Raw genomic sequence first — 22588 nt, forward strand, 5'->3', positions numbered from 1 at the left:
TTTATGTTTCTTTTGTAATAGTTTCGCAGATTGCTACTTCCCACTAACCTGCTGTCCCAGGTATGAAAAAAAAAAAGGACTGGAAGATATGACACAAAACAAAATAATCCATAACGCTACTTGAGTGAGTCAGTGGTTTGACGAAGTACAGATACCTCCAAATGCAGATGATGTTTGTTACTATGTGAGAGTTCGGTATTTTTGTAGCTGTGATTTCTGAACTTCTGCACTGACACGGTATGTTTTAAAGGTGAACTACAAACAAAACATCAGTAGTTCAGCTTCACCAACATTTCATATTGAAAAGAAACTTCACAAAGCCATGCAGTGAACTAAAATCCTGAACTGACTGTTGGCTGGTTCCATGCCCAAGCATGTTTCCCTAGTAACTGATCAGTGCTTGCAGCAAGAAGCTTTGGAAAGAGCTGGGTAAGCTTAAATAGGCCTGGGGACAATGATACGAGAGCCAATCAGCTAGCCCATTCCCCCATCAGCAACCAGTAGAAACCAATTGACAGACTTGGGAACAGATAGGAAAATGTAAGTTTTTAGATTACATGGTGAACACCCCACTTCACTGGCACATTTGTGCAAAGAGCAGATACTGATGCAGGCCAAGGTTTTCCCAAGTGACTAGTGTCTGGAGTGCCAATTTCAGGTGCCTAAATTGAGACACTTACACTCATCCCCTGAAAATCAGGCCCCTTTAAAGTATCCAATCTTTGACACCCAAAAATTTAGCAATCCCAAATGAAGAGTCTCTTTTAAAAATCTTGGTTGAAGTAAGTGGCGTTTTGACATTTAATTTGCAGTTCACATTTAAAATCAAACGTAACTTCAGAGAACAGTGACTGACAAACGGTGAGACATTCTGGCAATGCTGAAATATGGTATGTTCAGAAGTGTCATCAAGACACACTGGACCCTATGAGCACTTATAGGTAGGGTCAAGTATTTTGGCAAATGAGTGAAAAGTGGGGGTGGGGGGCGTATTCCTTCAAATATAGTAAGTTAAGGGAGGTTTTCCAAAACAGATTTTCATTTTTGAAAAAGAGTAAGATAAAGTAAGAATAGGAGTACTTGTGGCACCTTAGAAATGAACAAATTTATTAGAGCATAAGCTTCCGTGGGCTACAGCCCACTTCATCAGATGCATAGAATGGAACATATAGCAAGATATATATACCATACATACATACAAACTGTGAGAGGCTAATTAGTTAAGATGAGCTATTATCAGCAGGAGAAAAAAAACCTTTTGTAGTGATAATCAAGATGGCCCATTTAGACAGTTGACAAGAAGGTGTGAGGATACTTAACTTAAGGAAAAGTAAGAATGTTTATTTTAAAATTGTCTCATCATGCCTACTCTGAGAAGACCAAATACTTAAGTTTATAAAGAACATTTCAATACCATACAAAGCTTATAGTACTCAGTTTCCTTTGATGTAACACCTTACCCCCCCCCCCAGGTTAGTAATAAAAAAGAAACATACCTGTTGTCGACTCTGCCAGAGATTCTGAAAGGTGCCTCTTAAAAGGTGGCTTTTGATTAATTTTAATCTTCCCATCCAAAGGGATGTTCAGTTGATTCTTGCTTTCTTCTAAACCCTGCTGAGTAACTTTGATTCCAGAAGTGCCTCCTATACATATACTTTTAGGATCCACATGAACAGCAACATGGGAATTGTTAATCTTTTTAAATGTAAACTTTGAAGGCACAACTGACATTTTGTTCATACAACTGTTATTTTGTATCTTTCCTGTGTTGTGTGAAAGATCTTGGTTGCAGCCCCCATTAAAAGCATTAGCACACCTATTTGTTATGTTAACTGGAACAATTTCAGAACTGAGGCTTCCTGCAGGCACAGAATTAGACCGATACCATTTTCCTGGAACACTGGTTGTAGTATTTGCAGAAGCAGTTTTATTATAGTTTTGGGAATGGGTATACCTGTGTTGTATAGGAACATTTGCCATTACAGCTATAGGATTTGCAGAATTTGTACAGTTCACTACATTTCCAAATGTAGTTAATCTGTCTGTAACCCTTGAGGGCTTTGTACAAGGAGTGCCCGTCGAGCTGGTGTCCTGGTCAGCACTGATTTTTTGTGCCAATGGGTGATTAGGCAGTCCTTTCTTAGATGCTGTGAAGCTGTTATCAGCATCAGATCTGGAAGTAATACTGGCTCCTTTTATAATTATTGCTTTTTTGTTTCCATGTCTAATGTCTTGGTTCTGAGTTTGTTTTTCTACATCATCACACACCTGATACAACAAATTATCATCTTCGCAGTTTGTGTCCCAAAGACTATCAGATTCACAAAACATATCTAAAACTTCATCAGGAAACTTAGGATCATTCCAATCATCAAATGACACAGGACATTTCTTAGGCATTTCAACTTGTTTTAGGTCAGCCACGCCAGTACAGGTCACCACCTTCACTAGATCATTAGGCTTCGCATTAGTAGAAATGGATGACTGAGGGAAAATATTGTGTTTGTTATTTCCATGTTTTCCAGCCTGTGTTCTATGAGGATTACAGTGTATCAAGATGGAAGAGGATCCTTTTACAGGAAAACTGGTGGGACCACATTTAGGCTGAATTTGTTCCATTCCATTCTTAAGGTCAGATTGCACTGAAATAAGAGAAGTACAGTCAGAAACTTTGTTTTGGGCACTTTTCCAAGTGGAATTTTTCTTATAAGCTTTAACATCATGTTCCACATGTAAAAACCCAGTCTGTATCTTTGAATTTTCCATCTCATTATTTGGTTTCTGGAAAGAAAGAGATTTTGCAGCATCTTGTATTGTTTTACTATTTTGTTTCAGAGGTGCATATTGAATACTGTTGGATTTGGATGAAAAACTAACACCAATTACAGAATTAGAAGTATTTGTTCTTTCCTTAGTTTTACTAAGGCCATTGAAAGCATGTGTGCTTGGCTTTTTAGGAGCTGATAAAGCTTTTTCAGGAGTACTAGTCAGTTTAGGTGTCTGGGTAATCTGCATTACAAAGGAATCGTCTGCCAATAAATCAATATCCCAATCATCAAAGTCATCATGAGCTACTTCAGCAGGCTTACTAGAGATCAATGATTCTATCTTAGAGGATGTTAAACTTTGTTTTGGCAGCAAAGGAATATTCTTAGTTTCTGGAGCTGCAATCTGGTTCACACTTTCTGATGCACATGTTGAACCTTGCTTCTGGCATATCTCTTTAGCAATGTGCTGCTTGATTACTGTACTTTCCTTAAAAGTGTGCTTCTCCTCCACCAAGGGGCTTTTGCTTTCATGGAAACTATTGTTTAGGGAAATAGCTGATAGGCCTTGGCTCAACTGTCCACTACATTTCTGGGTAGAGCAATCAAAAAGGGCATTAAGGGCCACTTCGGCCTCAAGGTCTAAAGACTTCTGGCTGCTAGTTTGACATTCTATAGCAGGGATGCCAGTGCTCTCTTTAACTGGCTTCAAGGACAGAACAGTAGGTGTTTCAGAATCTTCATCAAGGAATGACTGCAGATTTTTCATCTGTGCATCATCTTTATAATTATTTAAAGTCTCTGCCTCTGAAGTAGTCTTAATAAAACCATTGCACTGACCATCTTGCTCCTGGATTATATCTAGCTCTACCTGGTTTCTATCAAATTGCTTAGCCAACTTCATCAGTTCCTCTTCAGTATTTTTTATTTTATGATCTCTAAATGGAAAAACAGAAAAAAAGTCAAATACTGAAGAATACTTTGCAAAGTGTAACCAGCTTACTCTCTAGTTTAACAAATGTATCTACATAGGATATGATTAAAAATCTCTAAACAAAACATATATAATTAAACTGTCAAGGTATATCCCTTTACTGCAACCAATGACCATGCCATTTTAAAAGATTACAAAGTAAAGGATAAAAGTATTACCATGTATTGACTCTGATAATGTACAGACTGTATTCATGAATCCCATAAATTCATGGATTCAATGAAATGCTGCTTCCCTTACACGAAAGCACAACTTCTTTGATGTATAAGCTAAAGTGAATTTGAACTTACCGTGTACCATTTAATTTTGTCCTAGTTCTCACTTTTACTACTCCAGGTGTACAGGGAATAGCATCCTCACCAATCCACATCCCTAGAAGAGATCCCTCAGAACAGCCTCGTTTTTCATCCTGAACAATTAAGATTAAATTGGCACTACTTAGCAATTTGATTTAAATTAAAGATTTCCCTGTACACACAAGTTGCACTGGTTTAATTTAAATCAGTTTTAAAACAGATTAAACTGGTACAAACCTAGCTATAAATTAAAGGCACAAGCTAAATCAACATAAACCAGGTTTAAGCCAATGTAAGACTTCAAAGACAAAGTTGAACGAATTTAACTACTCCAGTTTAAAAACCACAACTTTATTTAAAGTGGTGCAACTTTGTGTCTGGACCTAGTTTAGGATATTACTATATTAAACAGGCAAAGTACCAAAGCGAACGATTACAATAAAATATTCTGCAATGTTCACTTAGCAAACTTTATTTTAATCTACTAAGACAGTTACCTAAGATGTGCTCTCTTTGTTTACCTATTAAAACAGTGCTGACAAATTACAGAAATTCAGAAAATCATATTGAGGAAGTCTCTTGAACAGGAGCAAGTTTTGCATTCTTCCATTACACCACCACCACCACAAGATATTTCAGATAAATTAGTAGAAATAAATAGAATTTAGAACGTAAATAAAAATTGGTCCAGAGCTCTAAAGTTCAGATCTGCATCTGAACTCTCTCAAAGTTCTTAGGTATACAGATCTGTGAATGTGATCCACGGATACTTATAAACAACAATAAAAAAGAATGAAGATGCAGAATTACTGTATATAAGCCAGAGGAAGTGGCTCGAGTTTTACTGGCCAGTAATGGAAAAGAGCTTTTATTTTAGGGAAAAATGATGGTACCAGCAAAAGGTAATCCACACACTGTCAAAAAGTGTGAATAAGAAGCCGCAGTCCAAGGCAGGGCCATAAATGGTGCAAGAGAGAGCAATAACTTATACCACAAAAGGGGAGGCACAGTTAATTGTTTCTTTGATAATGACTTTCAAATCCCAGATGAAGATTTTTTTTTTCAAATATTATGCTCTTGCTTCAAAATACAGAAACCATTTTAAACGGTGTCAAATAGTAGGCATATTTTTGCCTGCTGAAGATTACCCAATTGTGTCAGAAAGAGACAGATTTTCTTATGGATCTTATGCTTCAGTAAAAGATGGCCCAGCTGTTAGAATAGCATCTTGTTTACTTTGTCAAATTCCAGGCTCTGGATGACAATTACACAGGTGCACTGGCATCAACCATGAAAACTGACTAGGATTATAAACAGACATTACTAACTTCATCTACTAGAATAATCAAGCAATTTAATTATATCAATGCTATTGCGCAGTCTTTCCTCATCTTAATCTTGTATGGTTCCTGCACTTTGCTAGTCTTTATTTCAAGATAATTCATATTTTAGGGGCAAAATAAGATTCATTGTCTTCTTTCCATCGTTAGATTGTTTCTTTCAACAACAAAAAATAAAAAGGAATAAGACTGGAATGGCAACACAAAATGAATAAGGTATTTTAAATTGTTAACAATTACTATATTTCCAGGATTTTGGATTTCCAGTTTAAACACCAATACAAAAAGTTGACAAGATTAACAGTCACTCTACTGTTACTATTTATAGTCAGTTTACATCAGTAAACTGTACTAAAATTCCGTACATTAGATATAAACAAAGTATAAAAAAACAAAGTATTCTTGAAAGCCCATTCATGTTTAGCAGAATACAACGATTTATCTAAGAATATTGCTTTTTAGAAATGTAACTAAGAAATCAAAGCCAAAAGGTATTCAGAAACTGGAAATGAGGGAGAATGTGTATACATATATCAGAGCTTGGACCATCCTTTCATTTAATCTGATTTACACAAATAACGTAACATTATGTACCTTTAGAAAGATGTTGGGAATACACAAAAGGATATAATTTATAAAAATGTTCAAAGGGAAATGGCAAAAATTAAAACAAATCTGACATACAAATTTAAAATTGACTTCAATTTTGATATTCTTTTTTTAATCTCAAATTCTGCAAGCTCCTACTTGCCACTAACTGTCTTTTATTTATTATGTGAGCTGCTACTCCTAGCCAATTTACAAGATTAAATGTAAAGGGCCACATCCTCACCTGTTATACACTGTCTTAATAGAGCTATGTGAATTTACACCAGCTGAGGATTTAACCCCAAGAGTTCAATGTGCTGGCTATCTTACAACCACCAATTATAAGACACTCAAAATTAAAATTCTTATTTCAGACTTGTTTAAGATATGAATAATAAAATTTATCTTTTACTGTACTGTACTTCTTGTAACTTTGCATTCACAGGAAATTCAGACTTGATGGTGCCTTTTATGAGAGTCTGTGGCCAGCAGAGAACTGCAAGTTGTATCATTTTCTTGCTGCTCCAACTTTTTAATTTTAATTGTAGAAATATTATTTTAACAAACTGAGCTGCATGGAGAGTCTGAAAGATTATCCCAGGGGCAGGCCTCTGTGCAACATAATTGGCTTCAACAGGCAAAGTAGTCCAAAGGAGAATGTACATCTAAGAAAACAAGAAAGCAGCAGAAACAGAAAAATAAAAATGGAGATGGCAGAGGGAGGAAAGGCAAGGAAACAAACTGAGAATGTTGTAAAAGGAGGGAAGGAATAAAAGCAAGTTACACAAGAGAAATAAGGAGGAAAGACTGAACTTCTAAAAGGAAGGCAAAAAGTAACTCTTCCAAGTAATTTCAGAACTCAATCTGGGAGCAGGATCAGTCTCTAAATCCAGGAACACATTAAATCATTTGGAGAACTAGGTTATTTTACAGGTATAGCATGGACGTGTGTTTGGAAAGCTAGAACCAACCATAAGCAGAAAACACTATGATTTAACAAAAAGGAGGGCACAAAAAACTGAAAGCTATGGTAACTTGCATGGTGTTAGCATGGTAAATGGAGAGGAACCACCTAGTAAATATAAAAATTTATAAAATGTATAAAAATTATACATTTGAAACTAAAAGTGGTTGAAATAGAACATGCCACTGCATTTTCTACAAGAAATGGATCACTATCACCCCTTTTGAAGCTAACGTCTTCTAAAAATTGGGGCTGGTGCCTGTTCAAATTTCTGCACTGAATGTCATATGGGTAATTTTTTAACCCCAAAAATGAACGTATGAAGTCAAAGATCTGACAAAAAGAATCAAAATAGTCAAATGTTATGCTTGTGATTTTAAATTCAACATGACAAATATGCTAATGCAAATATTAGAAAAACTAAGAATCTCAGTCTTTTACTATGAGAAAGAGATTATGGAGACTAACCAACTGCCTTTTCCCCTGGTTTGCAGGCACAGGCAACTACAGCACCATTTTTAACCTTTGATTTTTGCATAAAGTACTAAGTGTTGCTCGAGGAAATTATAATTACCTGTGGAGCAATACGATTAACAATATCTGAAATGTCAACTGTACATCTACTGGTAGCCTGTTTCTTTCTTTCATTACCTATAAAAGAAAAACCTTTGTATAAACTGTCAAACATGACAAACCCAAGTTTCCCAGGTAGAAACATTTCACATACAGCTGCTAAATTCAAAATTATATTACGTGTGGTATCACAGTATTTACTATGATGTCAATAAAAAGCCAGCCAGCCATACTAAGAAATGGCATTAAAAATGGATTTTACTGATGAAGAGTTTCTGTAGTAAAAAAAAAAAAAAAAAGTTCAAACATCTACAGTCTACTCCATCCAACTGTACATTTCAAATGGTCATTTACTTTCTAAAAAGCACACTAGAAATAAGAACTCTTTGGTAATAGTTACCTAGTTTGTGTGTAATTGGCGAATGAGGATCCCAAAAAATTTCTTGTTGTATATCAGTATCATTGGCTGGAGAACTGAAGGTAGGTAACCTTGATCTGCTATTTAATGATCTCTTCGGAGTCTTATATAAACATGATTCTGTGCGAACATAAAGTAAGATTTCCCATATAAGAAATTAGCACTTGTAAAAAAATTATGATTGAATTTAACTCAAAATACACAAAACAGACCCCATGGACCAAGTGCACACATTTTATAACCTGCAAGATGAAAGAAACTATATACAATCACTCCTTAACAATTTTTCAATTTAGACAAACTACATTTTTCATGATTACATATTAAGTTCAGAATATGACTTGTCAGCTACATTAGTGCAGACAGAACAGTAAATCCATTTTCAAAATGCACTGCAGGTCACAGAAAGCAAGATATTCAGCACCTAGCAGTAAGAATGAAAATTATCGAATAGGTCAATATAGTGCATTGCCCCACCAGTGGGATCTGATCATAAAAGTCATCTTACCAACTTGAGAGTAGATCTTTTGGTAGAAAAGAGGCTCCTCCCTCTTTTTCTTTCCCTCCACTGGGATAGGAGTTTTGTGACCTTACACTGTAGTGATCTCTGGCTACAATTTTAACCCCTCAAATCCATTAGCTGTCAGCGTAAGTTAGAACAGCCAACAGAGGGCTGTTCTAACTTACCCCTGGAGACTGGCTGTGCATGGCAGTTCCAGGACTGGGAAAATGTTTTCCACCCCACTGCCCCCAAACACTGTGTACAGTTCAACCAAACCCCAAAATCTGACCCTATATTTGTAACATTAAGGTAATTCTAGAGTGCCCTTTGTCTTGTCCTGTAGGGAAGCTTATAATCCCCAATCACTATGCATTTTCACATATAATGGATAAAAACAGGTCACGGGTGTGTAAAGACAGTTGGCCATGATTAGCTATGACTCCAGTGAAATAAACAGAACAGAGTACATGAAGCGCAATTTGTTGCACCTGCCTTTTTGAAATGAACTTGGCAGTGTGGATGCAGCCTACAGATAAAGGAATTTTAAAAGACAACGCTACTAACTTTAAATATATTTGATTTTGGAAAAGATGTTTTATAGTTAGAATTCAGTCTATTTTCAACATTTGTGACCTCTTAAAAATGAGCAAATCCTTAATCATACATTCAAGTTTCAAATCCAGAGGTATTAGCATAGAGAAAGGATTGTCTTTCTCTGCAGGAAACATTCCTTTCTGGTTGTTCTGGGTCAGTGTTGACAAAACTGGAAGGAACTGAATGTGCGCAAGGAGCAGGACTGGGAGAGGCGTCGAGGCACAAACAAGTCTCACGTTCCACTACTGCCCTCCATTTAAAAAATATTAGGCTCCAATCCTACAAATTATTCCATATGAGTTCTGCAATTGAATGAAGTTCTCCTGAAGGTAATGGGGCTCTGTGTGAGCATGGAATAAATTACAGGACCATGACCAAAGTTATTTAAATGTTTTCTTGCTTAGTATCATTAAACAACATTGAAATTGAAAAGTGGAAAGCACCTTGACTTAGAAAAGAGAAAAAATAAATGGAACTTCAGCAGAAAATTCTATAGCTGCATGACACAATGAACTGATGAAAATAAGTCACCAGCAGTCAGATCACACCATGAGATTTTTTATACTGGATTCCCTGTTTGTACAGATGGGAATGTTCTGCTTAGAAGTTGATGGCACGATCTGCTCCATGACTACAGGGAGATGCTGCTTAAATATTCATATATGAATTATGATAGAATCCATTCTTTCCTGGAGTTGAGAGAAAGATTCAGGAGACAGATGAACTCTTTGGAAAAAGGATCTCACATAACCAGAGGGTATGGGTGTTGTGTGACTGAACTTCAGTTACCCAGTTTAGGCAGTGCTGCAAATTACAAGCTTAGGTCTAGCCTGTAAATTTAAAAGACAATTCAATCATCAAGCAAAAATGGTGCAAACACCAAAACCAGTTTTTAAATTTTTTGTTTACAACAAATCCTGGTTATTTCCCAGACAGCTGCAATTCACTGAAGCACAAGGCTAACTGGGCCAGTTTCCCCATTAACCAATAAGCTCTTTCAGAGCATCAGAATCTTATAAGGAGAACCAAACTGATGCAATTTGAAATAATAGAAGAGACACCCCCTCTCCTTGGGCCAGCCAACCTGTCTGATGCCTTATACACACACCCAAACCGTTGCAGCGTGAAAACAAGAAGCTTAGCAGTTACTGACTTGCATTAAACGTACAGCACCTAGCGCATTAGGGGCCTGATCTCGGTAGGGCCTTTGCACAGCTGACAGCAGTTATGGTTGGGGAGGGAGAGAACGGAATGGAAGGGTGAGGGGGTCCCCCATGTGCCCCTGGAGCTTCAGGGAGTGGTTATCTCTTGTGGGAATACGGCTGGGGTGCCCATCCTGGGCTGCCGTTGAGGATCCGTTCTCACAGGCTTCTGGGGTAACAAACTGGGGGAGCCCGTCTCTGCAGAGTGCTGCGCCGTACCCCCGCACCCGGGGGCGGGAAGAAGCCACCCCCATGCGGGGCGGGGCAGCCCGGCCTAGCTCCTCGGGCCTCACCCTCCGCCTTGCTCTTGTTACTGGGATCGGCAGCGACGGCCGCCGCCCCTCCATCTTCCGGGCCGCTTTCCCCGGTAGCCGCCGCCCTCCGCCTCCTGCACCTCCCGCCGCCGCTCCGCGTCTCCGGGGCCGGGGACCTGAGGCGGAGCTTGTCACCAGCCTTCCGCCGTCTGCTAGCCATGGCGCGCAGCCCGGCGGCTCAGCATGGCGGCCCACAACCGGCCGCTCACGCCGCCGCCATCTTCCCTAGCGCCTCGAGCTCACTCCGGCCCGGATTGGTCGCAACCAGCTCGGCTGAGAGTGTGATTGGTCGCGAGCGCAGAGGCGCGCGGACGCGGCAGGGAACTATAACAGCAAGCGAAGCGGCGCTTAATGCAGCCGGTTGCCTCTTCACAATACAGACCGCGCCCACTGTCCCCTCATTACAGACTCCTCCCACTGCCCCCTCATTACACTAATCCCCTCACTACGCACCCCTCCCACTACCCACCACCTCACTACAGACCCGCCCCTCACTACAGACCCCTCCCACTGCCCCGTTATTACAGACCCGCCCCTCACTACAGACTCCTCCCACTTCCCCCTCCCCACACAACCCTCCCACTGCCCCCTCCTTACACCAATCCCCTCACTACGCACCCCTCCCACTGCCCACCACCTCACTACAGACCCGCCCCTCACTATAGACCCCTCCCACTGCCCCCCTTATTACAGAGTTCAGCGTAGCAGCCCTGTTAGTCTGTACTCCTTTCTTTATTATAGACCCACCCCTCACTACACCCCTACTGTCCCCCCTCACGATGCACCCCTCCCACTACTCCCCTTATTACAGATCCGCTCCACTTCCCCCTCCCTACACAACCCTCCCACTACCCCCTCGTTACACCACTCCCCTCACTACACGCCCCTCCCACTGCCCCTCCTCACTACAGACCCCTCCCACTGCCCTCTTATTACACACTGCTCCCCTCACTACAGATTCCTCCCACTGCCCTCTCATTATATACCACTCCCATCACCACAGACTCTCTCTCTCTCCCTCCCACTGCCCAGCCCAGCCCTCACTACAGACCCCTCCCACTGCCCCCTCATTATACCGCCCCCCTCACTACATACCCCATCCCTCACTACAGATCCCTCCCACTGCCCGCTCATTACATACCCCTCCTTTAACAATCTTGAGGGTCATTAAATAACAAACTAGTGAATGAAAAGGGAACGAAACTTTAATAAAACAAAGTAAAAAGCATCTCTGGTGAACTGCTGCACACAGCCATGTGGTGTTCCCAACCCCATGGGTGCCAGGTTTGTATAATTTTTGGTGGTGCCCAGAATGGGTCCAAGCAGAGCCGTCTCAGCCATAGGATGGACTGGGGCAACCGGCCCGGGACCCACGCTTCAGGGTGATGCAGGGTCCAGGCAGAGCCGTCCCGTTCATAGGATGGACCAGGGCGATCACCCTGGGCCCAGCACTTTGGGGGGCCCCGTGCTTTAGGGGGACTTGGGTTCCAGGGCAGCTTGGGGTGTTAGCGGGGGCAGCAGCGAGCAACCTGGCCCGAGCCTACTCCGCTCCACTCTGTCCCGCCCCGCCTCGCCCCACTGGCTCCTGGCATGGCTCGAGGGAGGGGGTGGAAGCTGAAAAGAGGCGGTGAAAGGGGTGCAATGGGGGTGGGGAGGGGACAGGCCAGGGTGCCAGGCCCCCTGCTAACCCTCCAGGCTGCCCTGGACCCCACGTCCTGAAGTGCGGGGCCCCACAAAGCACGGTAAGCCCAAACATTGGTGGAGCCGGGCCCACGTTCCTAAATATTGGTGGATCACAGGCACCACCAGCCCATATAACTTGCCGTGTATGCCCAACCCCTGCCTTTGGGGCACATCTCCAAATGCCTATGTTCATAATAGGGTCCCTTATGAGGGAGCATTTCTAAATTATAATCTTCTACAAACATATCTCTACACCTCCCCTCACTACAAACTCCTCCCACAGGCCCTCCTTTCACTACAGATCCCTCCCACTGGCCCTCCTCTCACTACAGACCCACCACTCACTATAGACCCCTCCCACTGCCGACCCCCTCACTACACACCCCTCCCTTCACTTTATTAGGAATCATATTGTGTGTAGTGATTTAAGTAGATCTCTCTTAGGTATTTGAAGGTACCTGTTAGCTGCTATCTAAGCACTTCGGAAATAGGTAGAGGGCATTTAGTGGCTGGGTGCACTAGCTTGGCCAGTGTGAGCTCAAATTTTAGATTGCCAGCTGTGCCCCCTGTAACTGTGGTTCTCCAGTGTCTAACCAAGCCAGATAGTGAGTATGAATGTTCTTACTAAGCAAGCAAATTTCTTGTAATGTCTTGTATGTAGTACATCACAAGCTGGATACTTCTGGGTGACAACTCTTCCCACCCCACCTCTCCTGCCTGCAAAAAATTAAACCTGAAGTATAAGCATATCTACCCAGCGTATAGTTCAAGGAATGAATTGCTTTTATTTTGGTGGAATGTCAGGTTAGGATTTCATTTAATCAGTTTGGAATAATCTTTTTAAAAGGATCACATCTCCTTACAGTGCAAAACTAGTGGGTGTTAGTTTAGGGTCTGGAATATGAAAAGTTTAAAACCTTCAAAAAGAGTGATTCCCCAGCATTGATTGGGTAAATTGTGAACGCTTCCATTCCCACCCTATGCCCTAGGCAAACAATGTTTTTTTCCCCAGTTCTCCAGTCCCATGAGCACAATTAAAACCAATGGAAAACGTTTAAGCCGAGGAAAAATGAGTATTATATATCAAATGAAAAAAACATGTATTATGTATATGGTTAAGATTGCATACTTAATTTCAAAAAATTGGGACATTTAAAAGTTAAAGTTCTCAGCACAACTCAGTTACATTACACATACTGAATATAAAGTGCGGGCAAAAGTTTTAAAAAAAATGGTTCCTAAAGTTAGGTTCCAAAATCTATATTTAGAAATCTAAAATAAGGCCTCAGTCTCGCAATCAGATCTATGTGACAGACACAGGCATAAATCCAGAGTAAAGCTATTTAAAATTTTTTTGGCCATCTGCTTTAGCATATCCATTTTGAAATCCATTATGCTTCATATTGGTGCAGGAGTTGCCTGCTTGGATCTATTAAGATATATATTGAAAATGTGGTATATGCTTTTTGGTTTGGAGAAAAAAGAAAAATGAGAAGATACTCAATATACCTTAATAAGTATTTGAACTAGGACTGTCAAGCAATTAAAAAAATTAATCGTGCAATTAACCACACTGTTAAACAATAATAGAATATCATTTATTTAAATATTTTGGATGTTTTCTACATTTTCAAATATATTTATTTCAATTACAACACATAATACAAAGTGTACAGTGCTCACTTTATATTTTTGATTAGAAATATTTGCACTGCAGAAAACAAAAGAAATTTCAATTCACCTAATACAAGTACTGTAGTGCAATCTCTTTATCATGAAAGTTGAACTTACAAATGTAGAATTATGTACAAAAAATAACTGCATTCAAAAATAAAACAATGTAAAACTTTAGAGCCTACAAGTCCATTCAGTCCTGCTTCAGCCAATTGCTCAGACAAACAAGTTTGGTTACAATTTGCAGGAGATAATGCTGCCAACTTCTTGTTTACAGTGTCACCTGAAAGTGAGAACACTTTCTCATGGTACTTTTGTAGCTGGTGTCACAAGATATTTACATGCTTGATGCGCTAAAGATTCATATGTTCCTTCATGCTTACACTACCATTCCAGGGGACATGCGTCCATGCTGATGACGGGTTCTGCTCGATAACGATCCAAAGCAGAGTGGACCGACACATGTTCATTTTCATCATCTGAGTCAGATGCCACCAGCAGAAGGTTGATTTTCTCTTTTGGTGGTTTGGGTTCTGCAGTTTCCGCATCTGAGTGTTGCTCTTTTAAATCTGAAAGCATGCTCCACGCCTTGCCCCTCTCAGATTTTGGAAGGCACTTCGGATTCTTAAACCTTGGGTTAAGTGCTGTATCTATCCTTAGAAATCTCACACTGGTACCTTCTTTGCGTTTTGTCAAATCTGCTGTGAAAGTGTTCTTAAAACGAATATGTGCTGGGTCATCATCTGAGACTTCTATAACATGCAATATATGGCAGGATGTGGGTAAAACAGAACAGGAGACATACAATTCTCCCCCAAGGAGTTCAGTCACAAATTTAATTAACACATTTTTTTAATGAGCATTATCAGCATGGAAACATGTTCTCTGGAATGGTCGCTGAAGCATGCAGGGGCATATGAATGTTTAGCATATCTGGCACATAAATACCTTGCAACACCAGCTACAAAAGTACCCTGCGAACGCCTGTTCTCACTTTCAGGTGACATTGTAAATAAGAAGCAGTCAGCAGTATCTCCTGTAAATGTGAACAAACTTGTTTTGCTTAGTGATTGGCTAAACAAGAAGTAGGACTGTGTAGACTTGTAGGCTCTAAAGTTTTACATTTTGTTTTTGAGTGCAGTTATGTAACAAAAAACCCTATGTTTGTAAGTTGCACTGTCACAATAAAGAGATTGCACTACAGTACTTGTATGAGGTGAACTGAAAAATACTATTTCTTTTATCATTTCTACAGTGCAAATATTTGTAATAAAATAATAATGGAAAGTGAGCACTGTACACTTTGTATTCTGTATTGTAATATAAATCAATATATTTGAAGATGTAGAAAAACATCCAAAATATTTAATAAATTTCAATTGGTATTCTATTGTTTAACAGTGCGATTAATCGCAGTTAATTTTTTTGAGTTAATTGCATGAGTTAACTGCGATGAATCGAAAGCCCTAATTTGAACCCAAGCATACCCTGGAGGGTTGTAATTTGCAGCTATATCAAAATGCTGTCAGAAGCAAAAGTTATTTATTAGAGAGTGCAATGAGTTGAAGTACACTGTTTTGCTGTATATCTATAATAGTATTTTGCAGAATTACAAAAGAATCTGGCAATCCACAAATCTGAAAAGTTTCAGAGTAACAGCCGTGTTAGTCTGTATTCGTAAAAAGAAAAAAGAAAAGGAGTACTTGTAAACTGGTTAGTCTCTAAGGTGCCACAAGTACTCCTTTTCTTTTTTCTTTTTACAAATCTGAAAAGTCTCACCAAAAACCTTGCTGTCCCTCCCCACTTCTTACTGACCACCTAGTGACTCCTGCAGAGTACTGTAATGAGGTTATATTACTTCATACTACAGTTCATTTACTAGTCTACTCTGAAGTATTGTCATAATTAAAACTAAACTACACCTGTCAAATTAAATGAGCACTTTGAATTTTCTGATGCAATTTCCTTGATTCCCGCCCCCCCCGTAGTGTTTGTTCACAAAATGTGATTATTCACATTGCATCTATTAGACATTAGTGAGGTTTTACTCTTACAGTAAAATCATTTTTAAAAGAAAATGTCATGATGTACAACTAGTTCTGCATGAGCGATCTTGTTACATCAGTCTCAACATATGCAAAGTTGAGTTTCCAAGGTTTTTTTTTGGGGGGGGGGGGTTGTTGAAACTTCTTATGCAGTAAAGCTGAACAGGTTTATGAAGGAAAAACACTTTCCTAATGAATTAAAGTAGTATGTGTATCTTACTGCACTTTGAGAAATCAGCTCTGAGGCTGATGCTGATTATTCAGTTAAGAAATGTAGTAGTGGGAGTCTGTGATGTTGAAAGGTTTCTCTGTGGAGTGATTGCCTCAAGGAGGAGGGAGTTTGAGTTCCCTTGTCATGATACCAGCAGCTGGATCATGGCTAATTGTGGTAAGGCTCTGTTCCAGGAAATAGCAACAAAATCTTAGTGCTGTGCTGCTAATTTCTGAGTCCTAGTTCCAAATCAAGAGGGATAAATAATGGAGGAGACTGAATGAATAATAAAGCTAGGTGAGTTTTAATAGGGTGCTGTCTGAGAACTTTTAGGACATTTTTTACAGGAGACAAAGAACAGATTTTAAGGATCTAAAATAAAATAAAATAAAAACAAGTAGAACTGGAAGACCAGAGGGGTTTCATAATGAAACCCAAATAATGTAACATGAGCATTGAAAATATGAGTGGAAAACACCTTCTTGTCTAAGATGCTTGTGGAAAAGAGCACAGAACCTTAACTGAAAATTTTTATGTTTTTAAGGCTTACGAGGGAAGATGTACACATGATTAAGTAAAGTATTTCAAAATCTTCTAACAAATTAAATTAGACCAATTAACAAAGGCATGACAGTGACTTCAGGTTATAGATCAGTTTCCATTGTAAATCTGATTTTGACCTTCACAGACTAACTAAATTAGAAAACACCCCAAATCCTCTTAACTTCAGATAACTTCTGGGGGAGAGTCTGAAGTTGATTTGACAGAGTAATTCTGCTATATAAGATTTTGAAAAAAATTGATGTCAATTTCACTTTGTGAAAAATCTTCTAACTTCTTTTGTAAAAATATGTTTAATCTAGCTAGGAACTTCAGATTGTACCCATCTTTATCAGAATGATGAATAACACAAAATTTGTATAGCTATTAACTATGTAGATTTTTGAAACCCTTACTGCTTTGCCTGATTCAAGCATAGGGCACAAACTTCACCAAAGTCCAGGGTGAGTTTGAAGCCCCATCAGAAAAACCACATAGATTTAAGGCAAATTCTGTTGGTGCAATTCATGGTGTTTGTAAAGTTTGTTCTCATCTATCGTAAGAATCTCTAAAGCACCTGTCACTTTCAGACAAATAGCTCATTCAGATTCAAGGGGTAAAATTCTGGCTCTTGAATTTTGTGATTGAATCAGTAAGGTCAGGATTGCACCCACAGAGTTACATACTTTGCTGGCAGGGAACTTGATTCAAACATTTTTCATAGAACAACTTGTATTGTTTTATACTACTGTATATCTATAACAATAGTAAAATATGGTCTCTCTAGCAAAATAAAATAAGATACAGCAAGTGTCCACATATCAGTTTTATTATAAAATATTGACTTTACCACATAGGATAAGATTAGTGTCCAAAAACAGGCTAGTCATTCTGATCTTCCTGAGTCTGCTATCTCTCTAACCTTAAGGCCAGATTCATTGCATGGAGCTAGGGTTGCCAACTTTCTATTTGGACAAAACCGAACACCCTAGCCCTGCCCCTTCCCCGAACCCCCCCCCCCCCACTACATTCCCCTCCCTCGGTGGCTGTCTCTCCCCAACCCTTACTCACTTTCACTGGGCTGGGGCAGGGGGTTGGGGTGTCGGAGGGGGTGAGGGCTCTGACTGGGGATGCGGACTCTGGGGTGGGGCTGGGGATGAGGGGTTTGGAGTGCAGGAAGGGGCTCCAGGTTGGGGGTGTGTGGCCAAGGGATTCGGAATGTGGGAGGGGGCTGCAGGTTGAGGCAGGGGTTTGTCTGTGGGAGGGGGTACAGGCTCTGGGCTGTGGGTGCGGGTTCTGGGGTGGGGCCAGGGATGAGGGGCTTGGGGTGCAGGAGGGGGCTCCGGGTTTGGGGGGGGGCTCAGGGCTGGGGTTTGGGGCATGGGCTTACCTCGGGCAGCTCCCGGTCAGCGGCGCAGCAGGAGTGCTAATGCAGGCTCTCTGCCTGTCCTTGCTCCACCCTGCATCCCGGAAGTGGCCAGCAGGTCCGGCTCCTAGATGGGGGGACCAGGAGGCTCCATGTGCTGCTCTCGCCTGCAGGCACTGCACCCCACAGCTCCCATTGGTCACGGTTCCCAGCCAATGGGAGCGCGGAGCTATTGCTTGGGGTGGGGGCAGCATGCGGAGCCCCGTGACCCCTTGCCTAGGAGCCGGACCTGCTGGCCGCTTCCAGGGTGCAGCGTGGTACCAGGACAGGTAGGGACTAGCCTGCCTTAGACCCGCAGCACTGCCGACCGGACTTTTAATGGCCCGGTCGGCAGTGCTGACCGGAGCTGCCGGGGTCTCTTTGTGACCGAGTCTTCCAGTCGAAAACTGGACGTCTGGCAACCCTACATGGAGCCCTCAGTAGTTTTGTAGCATTACTAGGCACTGCAGACTTTGATGCTTACATGGATGCAGTGTAGCTATAAACTACTTGGTTGGCCACCTAATGCCTCCCTAAAGGTATGATTCTGCTCTACTCAACTTCCTTCCATATATGATCATCAGCTTTTAGGGAGTAATGTCAGGGGAGACAGTGTCTCTCTGAAGTACTAGCAGAGGGCAGTTTTTCCATGCCTGAGACCTGGGGAGAATGAACTGTTGCTGAAAACTGAATCCAAAACAGAGCGGGTCAGCTTGTAAGAGCCATCAGGCTAAAGACCCCTCCCTAGATCAATTTTGGGGGCAGGACAGGAGATAGACTCCTCACACCAAAAATGTTGTATTTTTCATTTTTTAACCGCAAGAGGAGGAACTCAGTCCCTTCTGTCATTATTTCAAAAGGCTTCAGTAACCTATGCAGATCTAGTAGCAGGTTAAACTCCATGTAGGGGAGCAGACAGCTTATTGCCATGAATTCTCCACTTTCTGTACCCCCCTGCAACAGTTGCAGCACTCACCTGTGGAACAGATGCAGATGTAACTATCATCTGAGATCTTCACAGCCTTTAATCTCACAACACCTCTGTGAGGTGGGATAGTGCTATTATCTCCATCTTATAAATATGAAACTCAGACACAGATAGACTAAGTGACTTGGCCTATCATCACAGGAAGACAATGGCAGATTAGGGACTTAAACTGAAGTCTCAGGCCATTTCCTTAAAAACTGGACCATCCATCCTCATCCACTAGGGAACTCATTGTTTCCAAAGTTGGTTAGCCTGCCACATAAAAACTTTATGAAGCCCTCTAGGAGCTTTGTGTTTCTTAAAACAATGCACAGCTTGCCATTAGTTTCCTCCTTAGTGAGCAACAGGCAATGGGGTGATCTAACTTGCACACTTGAGTGTCGATGAACCAAAGGAGGTGGCTTGTTTGTGCCAATTTCTCTTTTGTTCTTTTCCCATCCTGGATTTGTAAATGCCCATCCCCCTCCATGCACAACCTTTGTTGATAATTGGTCACTACCACCTTATTTCCTGGGTAGAGACAGATTATAAATCTCTTCTAATCAGGTTAGACCAAAATTCTTTCATAAACACTTGCTAGAGTCCATAAGCAGGATAGATGTTTTTCACACATTTTGTACTGAATGCATAATTAGTCACACTTCATATTGATGTTCTATTTATAGTTTACAAATGGTTAATAGATGGTTAATAGCTGTTTTAACTAATAGTTATCAGCAACCTATTGGCTTGTTATAACTGTCCCTTTAATAATCTATAACACCTTCCACTGATGTGCTTAGAACCATCTAAAATAAATACATATCTCTAAGATGCATATAACATCCATTAATCATGTATTAACTCTATATAAACCATTTATAAATAGAACCTAATATAAAGTGTGATTGCATAATCTAAACAGGCTACAAACTAGGAAAATGTCTAGATTATGCAGATACAGGGCTACTGGTGAGCACTCTTACCCCACAGCAAATTATTGTATTATAACAGTTGTATAATACACACCATTTTAGAAATGTCATTTGCCTGCATCAGCATTTAAAATAATATACGTTGTCCCACTTCAGATAAAAGGAAAAGAAAGCCTGTATGAAAGATCTGGAAAAATGGTTATTTTCTGGAGGTGTGTTATTAGAAAGTCATGTTGCTTTAGTCAGTGACTGTGACGGGTTGCCCTCATTTTAAGATGCCACCTGATGTGCTGGGATACCGCTGAAAAAAACTAATGTGTGCAGCTAAATGTGTGCACAGGCTGCTAATGTGTGCACAGGCTACTGTTTAGCTGCCACTGAATTGGCCTTGTCAACACTGGTTCTCCACTTGTAAGGTAACTCCCTTCTCTTCATGTGCCAGTGTATTTATGCCTGCTTCTGTACTTTTCACTCCATGCATCTGAAGAAGTGGGAGGGGGTTTATCCCTCGAAGCTTATGCCCAAATTCATCTGTTAGTCTTTAAGGTGCCACCGGTCTTTTAGGTTGGTGAATCTTCTGGAGTTCACTTGCCAATTTACATTCTCAGAATTTTTATTCCTGAAATTTAGAGATACCTGGGCCACCAAACATTGGAGAAATTTGGATCTAAACTTTGCTACTGAGGACCTTCTCTTCTGTAATTTAAACACAGGGGGTTTTTTCCAAGGAAGGTCAAATTAAAAACTGTGTGCAGCTAAACAATAGCCTGTGCTTTTTTTTTTTTTTTAACTAGGGATAGAAAAAACTGGCACAACTATTTTTCTTCCTCCCTTTCTGCTTCTTTCTTTAGAAAACCTGACCTATGAGGAAAGGTTAATAAAACGGGGCACGTTTATTCTTGAGACAAATGGCTGAGGGGGGATCTGATAACAGTTTTCAAATATGTTAAGGGCTGCTAAAATGAGGACTATTATCAATTGTTCTCCAGGTCCACTGAAGGAAGGACAAGAAATAATGGGCTTAATCTGCAGCAAGGGAGATTTAGGTTAGATTTTGGGGGAAACTTTCTAACTATTAGGGTAGTTAAGCTCTAGAATAGGATTCCAAGGGAGGTCTTTAAAAACAGGCTGGACAAACATCTATCAGGGGTAGTCTATGTTTACTTGGCCCTGCCACAGTAAAGGGGCTGGACTTGATGACTTCTTGAGGTCCCTATGAGCCCTATGTTTCTATGAGTCACTCTTCTCCCTGAGCAGGAATTAGTGGGAGCTGAGGTGTGCAGCACCTGTAAAACTCATGCCATTTACTTAAGTGCCTGGAGAAATGAAGTATGGTTATATGGTTAAAGCACTGACCTAGCATTCAGGAGACCTGAGTTCAGTGCAGAACTCTACCACAGTCTTGATGTTTGATCTTGAACAAGTCACTTCATCTCTTAGTGACTCTGCTACCCATCTATTAAATGGTGATAATAGTAATTCTCTACCACGGGGTGGGGGGGTGTTGTGGGGATAAATATGTTAATAATTATGAAGCTATCAGATGCCACAGTGTTGGGAGCTGTACAAGAAGATGGATAGATAGATTTAGGACCTGTCCACAAGGTAAGGCAAAGTGCTCTAGAGCAGTGTGATTTGTGGACTGCCCTAACATATTGTGCTCTAACTGCCCATATAGACCCTTCTGGCATGCTCTAACAGGACTACGTTAACGTGAAGTAGGTACCTTTCAGAGTGCACTAGTGTAGTCTATATGGGGCAATTAGCGCTCGACACATTAGAGCACTCTACAAATCACACCCTTCTAGAAGACTTTGCTGTGTCACGTGCACAAATCCTTAGATGCCTAGCTTTAGACACATATGTTTGAAATTCTTTTGAAAAAAAATCTTAATTTTATAAAAACTACCTGTCCAGGGCACTACTGCCTTTGCCATGTATTAAAAATATAGCCAATTGGACACAAACAAAAATAAACTAAGCAGCCTTCTCAAAACTGGGAAGGAAGGAAAAAAACACTCGAGCCATATTTCTCAAGCCAAATCCTCAGCTCATCCCCCTCACCCCAAGCCTTAGGGGTGGGGGGTGGGGTTTCTAAAACAACATTACACAGTAATAGCTGAGGAATGTATGAAGTTAATTATAAGAGAGAGAGATGGATTCTATTACCTTTACTGGGACCTTAGAAAAAATTCTGAGGATACCTGAAATTATAACTTTTTCTGTCCATGATGGAACTTAAGTATCATTCATATATTTTTGCTTTTATTAATAGCCTGGTTATAAAGCTTGTCCTGACTTGCCTTGAAATATAATACCCAGTTCACTTATTACAGGTTGATACTATAATTGCTGAAGTTAAATGCTCTGAATGCAGAACTTATGAGGAAAATATGGCCCAAAATTACACATAGCCTTATTTTTTAAATGACCTATAGAAAGGTTTGCAACACTTTTCTTCTAATGTTTACATTGACCTAGATAATAAATGATACATGACCTTAAAAATATCTGAAGTAGCCTTGCTTCAGAATTTTTAGTAGAATATTATATAAAATGTCACAGTAAATTATACAGG

At 40.5% G+C, this 22588-nt stretch overlaps 1 protein-coding gene across 3 annotated transcripts in view; it reads right to left on the reverse strand.

Annotated features, from left to right (window-relative positions):
• The window catches only part of ETAA1 (ETAA1 activator of ATR kinase), a 50828-nt gene extending 39888 nt beyond the window's left edge, over window positions 1-10940 (reverse strand). For 2 of the 3 annotated variants that reach the window (XM_074949550.1, XM_074949548.1), the window contains exons 1-5: window positions 10530-10940; window positions 7921-8058; window positions 7522-7598; window positions 4050-4168; window positions 1497-3703 (exon numbers count right to left, since the gene is read on the reverse strand). In XM_074949550.1, the coding sequence (XP_074805651.1) occupies window positions 1497-3703; window positions 4050-4168; window positions 7522-7598; window positions 7921-8058; window positions 10530-10710 (2722 nt within the window). In that variant the 5' untranslated portion in view covers window positions 10711-10940. Of the gene's footprint in view, window positions 1-1496; window positions 3704-4049; window positions 4169-7521; window positions 7599-7920; window positions 8059-10529 lie in introns of those variants that run through there. The other variant, XM_074949551.1, reaches the window with a different exon arrangement.
• Window positions 10941-22588: the final 11648 nt, after the last annotated feature.

This window comes from Natator depressus, chromosome 3 (genome assembly GCF_965152275.1).
Source record: "Natator depressus isolate rNatDep1 chromosome 3, rNatDep2.hap1, whole genome shotgun sequence".
NCBI classification, from domain to species: domain Eukaryota; kingdom Metazoa; phylum Chordata; order Testudines; family Cheloniidae; genus Natator; species Natator depressus.